General features: G+C 50.8%; 1 protein-coding gene across 2 annotated transcripts in view; it reads left to right on the top strand.

The window, feature by feature from the left end:
* Positions 1-6,470, top strand: part of SHOX2 (short stature homeobox 2) — a 7,503-nt gene extending 1,033 nt beyond the window's left edge. The window contains exons 2-5 of one of the 2 annotated variants that reach the window (XM_019532653.1): positions 1,197-1,430; positions 3,702-3,759; positions 4,056-4,144; positions 4,426-6,470. In XM_019532653.1, the coding sequence (XP_019388198.1) occupies positions 1,197-1,430; positions 3,702-3,759; positions 4,056-4,144; positions 4,426-4,719 (675 nt within the window). In that variant the 3' untranslated portion in view covers positions 4,720-6,470. The remainder of the gene's footprint in view (positions 1-1,196; positions 1,431-3,701; positions 3,760-4,055; positions 4,145-4,425) is intronic. The other variant, XM_019532654.1, reaches the window with a different exon arrangement.
* The last annotated feature ends 361 nt before the right edge of the window (positions 6,471-6,831 follow it).

Genomic DNA, 6,831 nt, shown 5'->3' with positions numbered 1-6,831 from the left:
GCCCTCGCCCGCCTGGCAGCGCCGCGGCCCGGACTGACCTGCCCGCCCACGAGCCCGGCTGCCGGGGAGCGCCGGGCAGGGACGGCGACTGCTTGTTCAAAGGGCGCTGGAGATTGCTGCTCCATTTGAACGCCTGCCTGGGGGCGGGGGGCGGATGTGGTATCCGCGGAGCGGGTATTTCCGAGCTGCTGCTGTTCAGAGGAGTCTTTCTGCCCGGATCCCGGCTCCAGCCGACCCCTCTTCCGGAACTGATTTGCTAGGCAAATGCTGGGAGCGAGGGGCGAGGTAGCGAGAGCTGCGAGCGCACTAAGCAGATCCTGCCCCGCAGATGCGCAAATCAACTCCCCGGCCGGAGCCCTGGAGCCGGGAGCAGCGGCAAGTGGCAGGGAGGCAGAGCAGTCCCATTGTGCAGCGGTGCCTGCGGCTCTCAGGGAGGGCTTCCCACCTAATTAAATCATACAAATAAAAGCACTGAAAGTCGCCCTCCCCCCAGCGACCCGGCGCTGTCCACTGAAAAAGGCTCCGGCAGGCTTTCTTAAGCACGAGAGCACCCAAGGCACGGAGCGCCCCGGAGGCCGCCTGGACCCGCGTCCACCTGTTGCAAGGGGTTGGGTCGGCCCGAGCTCGCGGCCCCCTGACTTCCCTTCTGGGTTTCCGCCCCTGGCGGGAGGCTGCGCTGGGCAGCCCCGGGCTGCTGCGGCCAACCCCGAGGGGAGGCTGGAGGAGGCTCCTTCTCAGCCTTCAGCCCCGCGGGACCCCGGCAGCTGCGGGCAGACAGCGCCCGGGGCCCCGGCGGCCTTATTGGGCCTTGGAGAGTAAAGGCAAAGATGTGCTCGAGTGATGCTGAGGGCGCAGGAATTAGGCTAGACATCGCTGGCGTGGCTTCGGGCAGCCGCGGGGTCAAGGCCGGGCTCTGACCGCGCGTGGCTGACGCGGAGGGCGGCTCGCTGTGGTCTCCTTCTGCCAGGGGAACCTGGCACGGGCCAGCCCAGCTGACAGGGGCCCGAGGGCTTCCCCAACAGCCCTTTCGGGATGGGAGGAAACCTCGGGTGAAAACGTGGTTGGCGATCATCAGTGTGGAGACGTGACCTTTAGCTTTGCCATTGATCCCCCCTCCCTCTCCCCCAGCCCAGGCACCTTCTCGTCCTAAAAGCTGCCCTGGCCAAGTCCCAGGGCTAGGTTGCTTGGTTGGTTAGTTTGATTGTTGTTTTTCCTGCTTAGTCTCCCCAGAGCTGAAGGATCGCAAGGAGGATGCGAAAGCCATGGAAGACGAAGGGCAGACTAAAATCAAGCAGCGGAGAAGCAGGACCAATTTTACTCTGGAGCAGCTGAACGAGCTGGAGCGGCTGTTCGATGAGACCCACTACCCGGACGCCTTCATGCGGGAGGAGCTGAGCCAGAGGCTGGGCTTGTCCGAGGCCAGAGTGCAGGTAGGGCACCGGTTACTCCTGCAACGTGTGTGTGTGCGCGCGCGCGCGTCTGCCACACAGGGTGACACGATGTTGAACCCCAAATCCTGTCAGCCCCTCCTGGATTGAGTCTCTGATCTTATTTTTTTAACACACATTCTCAGCCCTGGGCCGATTTGCACCCAGCATCTCTGTATCCGGTTTTATCGTGGTTGAACTCCCTTCCCTGCATGCCAGCCGTTTATAAGCACGTTAAATAACGCTTCTGCTTTGACTGACTGTAAGAATTACAGCGGATATTTTGTGCCTGTGAACTGTGTTAGTCCTACAGTCTGCTCCTGGCTCCGGGCTTCCCAGGCGGATGTGCCAATTACGTTTATAGATGTACTGACTATAAACTAAATTAGTAACTGCTAAGTGCAGATATTTACAGTCAGGGTTTTTACCGGTGGTTCTTAAATCTTTGGGGAAGCAGCAGAGTGGCTGCAGAAGTACACGAGCTGGCTCTGTTCGGGTTTATTAAAAATAACATCTCTAATGGGGAAAAGTGATTTAAAACGCTCTTTTTACGGAGAAACCCAAATTCTCCCTACCCCTTTAATTACCTCGGCGTTTAATTCCAGTCTGCTCTCCCACGGTTTAGCAAATCAGCTCGTCTGCTCTTCCCTATTACTTACCTCTTCCATAGTAGTGGAGGTGTTTGACCAGATAGACAGGCGGGTTACTTTTCAAATGGGAACAAATGTAACTGTTCCAGTGTATTTCCGTTCTAATAATTAAATAAGAGAAAATGATGGTCATTATTTGTTTGAACACATGGAGTAGTTTTAGGCCCCAAACATCTGCAGCTGTTCGAAAGTATTGCTGTAACAGATCCTCCCTCTCCATCTTTGTGCTTGCAGGCCACCATCTGCACCAAACTATGCGCACAATTCTTATGGGGTTTCCCTGCATCTTGTAATAGGATAAGGACATAAACAGAGCAGTCACGTTGAACCAAAAAGTAATAATAAGCAGCTTTTGTCATCACAGCCTCACAAAAAGAGCATTCCCTTTTACTCTGCTGTGCTTTTCTGTTTTTTCCCGTTGAGACAGCCACCTATTTATGCTGAACAAATCTTGAAGGAAGGGGAAAAAATCCCACAATAAAAGTTCCTCGGCTCCAACTTCTCTATGAAACATGTAAAGGAGAGGCTTCCTTCTGATGGCTGTTTGCTCCACAAAGAATACCACTGCAGCACATGATCCGCACTCCTATTATGCCAAATCGCAGGGTGCATAATAACTTTTAGAGATTTACATAGATTAAACCCGTTCCCTTTTAATCATTCCGGAAAATGCTTGGCAATAATATTTTACTTTGCATCTACATTAATCTGTAAATTATGGACTGTAAGTTTGAAATGCAGGACTGGGAATGAGTGAGAGCGTTGGGCAGAGTTTCCTCGAGCAAAGCAAAGATGGGGGGGGAAATCTGTATTAATATGTGTCTCTCAAAGTAGGACTTTAAAAAAAAAATTGTTTTGTGGAAAGAGTGCTTGGTAAATGTGGCTTCAGACATGCAATGCAGCGGTCTCCTTGACAGGCTGAAATGTTTCAAACACTGCCTCTCTCTCTCTCTCTCTTTCTAAGGAAGTAGAACTTTACTCTGGAAATTTTGTTCCAAAAGTTCAGTTTCCAATATTAAAAGTATGGTCCTGTCTAACGTGCCGCCTTTTCTAGAGAAGCAAATTAGATTATCATAATAATGAGACAATTATTCCGCTTCTGTGTTACACTCCACTGCACTGAGGAACAGAGAAATTCTAAACTTCTTTGTAGTGAAGCTTTTATGGCAAGTAATTACCCCCCAAAAGTGAGTCATTAAAAGCTTTGGTGTTTAGTTTTTTCTTGAAGATAAAGCTAATTAATATTACAGGGTATTAATGAGCACATTCTTCTCAGGTCTTACAGTGCAAACATCTAAACCCATTATCACAAGTTAGTATTAGATATCAGGGAGCGATTTAAGTCTTTGGGGACTCTAATGTGAAAGATGAAACCAGGGCTAAGAGAAATTTATCAAGGACCAGCCGGCACCGGCTGGAAATGTTGATTTTCTATGTATTTCCTATTTCAGCGCCTTCTTCCAGTCTCTCCACTGATACATGTGGGCTGCCCAGCACAAATCAACCAACCTAGTGCAATGATAGCTATTGTGTATCGCACACAACTGTGCTTTATTTGGGGGGAGGGGTGTATTTCTGTATCGCAGTAGCTCATCCCCTGTGGATGTATTTCTTGTTTCTTCAGGTTTGGTTTCAAAACAGAAGAGCGAAGTGCAGAAAACAAGAGAATCAACTTCATAAAGGTACGTCCGTGTCAGAGAAGAGGAGGAGGCTGGAGAGACGTGTCGGGGTGCGGATCCCCCCAGTCGAGGAGCAGCGCTGGGCCGGGATAGGACGCATGTCCTCATATGAAAGCGGCGTGGGAGGAGGAAGCTGGGGGGTGGGGGGGAGACAACCGTGAACACGCCTGACCTACGGGTGATCAGTGGCATCAAACTCCCCTGGAAGTGGGAGGAGGGAAGCGGGAAATGTCCGCGTGCGGGCCTGGAGCATGCCCCCCGCACTGCCAGTGATGCCTGCCTCTCGCTGCTGCTTGCAGGGGTGCTCATCGGCGCCGCCAGCCAGTTCGAGGCGTGCCGGGTCGCTCCCTACGTCAACGTGGGCGCGCTGAGGATGCCCTTCCAGCAGGCAAGTACCCGCGCCCGCCGCCAGGACCCAGCGCCCCGGGGCTGGGAAGGGCGCCGCGGAGGCCTCGCCCGCGGCGGCGCGGCCCGGGCCCGGCTTGCGCGCGCAGCGCCCGAGAGCCCCCAGCTCGGCCGGGGGGAGGGGGAGCCAGGCGCCCGCAGGAAGCCGCGCGGGTGGGGGCCGCCCACGCAACCCCCCAGCCCCGGGGAGCCCCGCTCGCTTTGCAGGGGGAGCTGCCCCCGGGCCGTGTTAATGCTCTGTTTCTGTTCTCGTTACACCTTTAGGATAGTCATTGCAACGTGACGCCCTTGTCCTTTCAGGTTCAGGCCCAGCTGCAGCTGGACAGCGCCGTGGCCCACGCGCATCACCACCTGCACCCGCACCTGGCCGCCCACGCGCCCTACATGATGTTCCCCGCGCCGCCCTTCGGCCTGCCCCTGGCCACGCTGGCCGCCGAGTCCGCCTCGGCCGCCTCGGTGGTGGCGGCGGCGGCGGCGGCCAAGACCACCAGCAAGAACTCCAGCATCGCCGACCTCAGACTGAAAGCCAAAAAGCACGCGGCTGCTTTGGGGCTGTGACTCCTCCTCCGCCTCCCCCTCCCTTCCTCCTCCTCCTCCTCCTCCGCGATCACCTCCTGGGGACCCTGCCGCTCGCACCATCCGGAGGATCACAACACAAAAACAGCCCGGCAAACAAGCGAAAGGCTAATGACTCCATGGGCAGAGTCCTACTCACGAGCGGGCGAGCTTTGACTTAATGCGAAACACACGCGGAGCCGGGCTGCCGAGAGCAGAGAGTAAAACAAACACACACAGGCGCGCGCACAGACACGCGGGGGCCTCGGCCCAGCGGCCCGGCACCGGGGCCAGGCGTGCCGGACAAAACCCGGCGTACATAAAGGACAGGAACAAAACCACGGTGAGGTGTTTTATACCTTCAGAAAGAGGACGAGAAATAAACCTTGTTCCAGGAAACGGAGATGAGGGGGAGACAAATAAATAATAAAAAAAAGAAACAACTTTTAAAGGGTTTGGGTTTTTTTTTCTAATGGAGAAAAAGAGAGAGACGAGGAACCGAAGGAAGATATATACTTATTTAAAGAATTAGATGAAATAGACACGCAGCTGGGAAGTTCACAGGTTTTGAAACTGACCTTTTTCTGCGAAGTTCACTTTAATACAAGAAATTTGATAAGAGAGGCGGGCCTCCTTTCACGTTGCATCAGATACTTGAGTTTAACAACCACGTCTGGAAATGGCGACAAGAAAAGAAGAAGAACAAGAAAAAAGAAAAGAAAAAGACAATGATTTCTCTGCGAATTTCTAACGGGAAAACTGTCCGGGATACTTCTTCCAGCAGAATTCCGGGTTGCATGTATTTGTATTTCATTGATGGCGTCCCTTTGATTCACTTGCACTTCACCCTCATCTTTAGTAGAAAAACAAAAACAAACCGATGTGGCTGTTTTCTTTTTCTTTTAATTTTGGAGGGAAAAGAGAGAGAGAAAGAGAGAGAGGGATCAAGCACTACCTTCCCACACTTCGATCTTTGTTGGCCCTTTGCTGTCCCATCCCTGAAATAGAAGGGAGCAGAAAGCATGAGACTAGAGGAGTTATTTCTTTCTCTTTTGCTGGCTCTCTGATGTTCTCAGGTCAAACCTTGTATTTAATTCCCAAACCACCACCTTCTCGAATGGCAAACTCCAATCATAAGTACTAGGTACATGTAAAATATGTTGATAAACACGAACAAAGTTTATTTTGGCTATAACTTGTGAATTGATAGTTGACTGTCAGTCATTTACATTTTATCTCATAAAGGTGTATCTATTCACGTAATCTTGTGATTTCTTTTAATTTGAAAGACAGATAGCTATTTAATCGGGGGTATCTTGAAGGGGGTGATTTCTATCCCAGTTTGCCATCAGACCCTCATGACTTTTAATGCTCTTTTGCCAAGAAAGAGGGAAAGCTCTTCTAAGTGAATGTTGTTATGGACGGGCTTTGTAACTATTTGTTCTCCATGAAAACAAAATTATTTATATTTACCATATTTTTTCTAGTGTATTTTAAGTTATTTAAAGAACAAAAAAAAACCTCGAAAAGATGCTGTTATTTCATTACATTTGCTGTCGGTTCAATATATTTTGTTTCACTCAGGTTTGCTTCACCTTTCTTAATCGATTTTAACGTCACGAATTTCAATAAGTGCCAAGTTACAAAATATAAGACACTTTGCGATCTATTGAATGAAAAAGGTAAACGTTTTAACTGACGGGTGCCCGTCACTTGCCGGTACTGTTCATATTAAATTATCAGTGACATTCTTCCTTCCTGTGTTCATACCTTTTGTAGAGCCTGCATGTGTCTTTCTGCTTCTTACAAAATGCAAAGGCGATCTCTTCTGCCCAGTACAATGGTGAAAGATGGTTCAACTCTACGTACCTTTTGTTACCACGTCTAAACTAGTTTTGGAGCAGCTCAGCTTCATCAACCTGGTGCTTCGTTTGAATCTGGCTTATATATAGAAAGCGCTGAAAATCAGATAGCGATTTTGTCTACAAATGCTGGGAAGCTGCCTCAGGTTGAGGAAAGTGCAACAAGTCCAAACCTTTTCCAGTTAAGACGCGCTGGAAATGTGCACTTTGGGGCAACACATCTTGCTTGTGGAGCCAGAGTCTTCCGGGGGGG

Source organism: Crocodylus porosus, unplaced genomic scaffold (genome assembly GCF_001723895.1).
Source record: "Crocodylus porosus isolate Cpor-Errol unplaced genomic scaffold, CroPor_comp1, whole genome shotgun sequence".
Taxonomy (NCBI): domain Eukaryota; kingdom Metazoa; phylum Chordata; order Crocodylia; family Crocodylidae; genus Crocodylus; species Crocodylus porosus.
The sequence above is the reverse complement of the archived record's forward strand: the minus strand, read 5'-3'. Positions and strand labels throughout refer to the sequence as shown.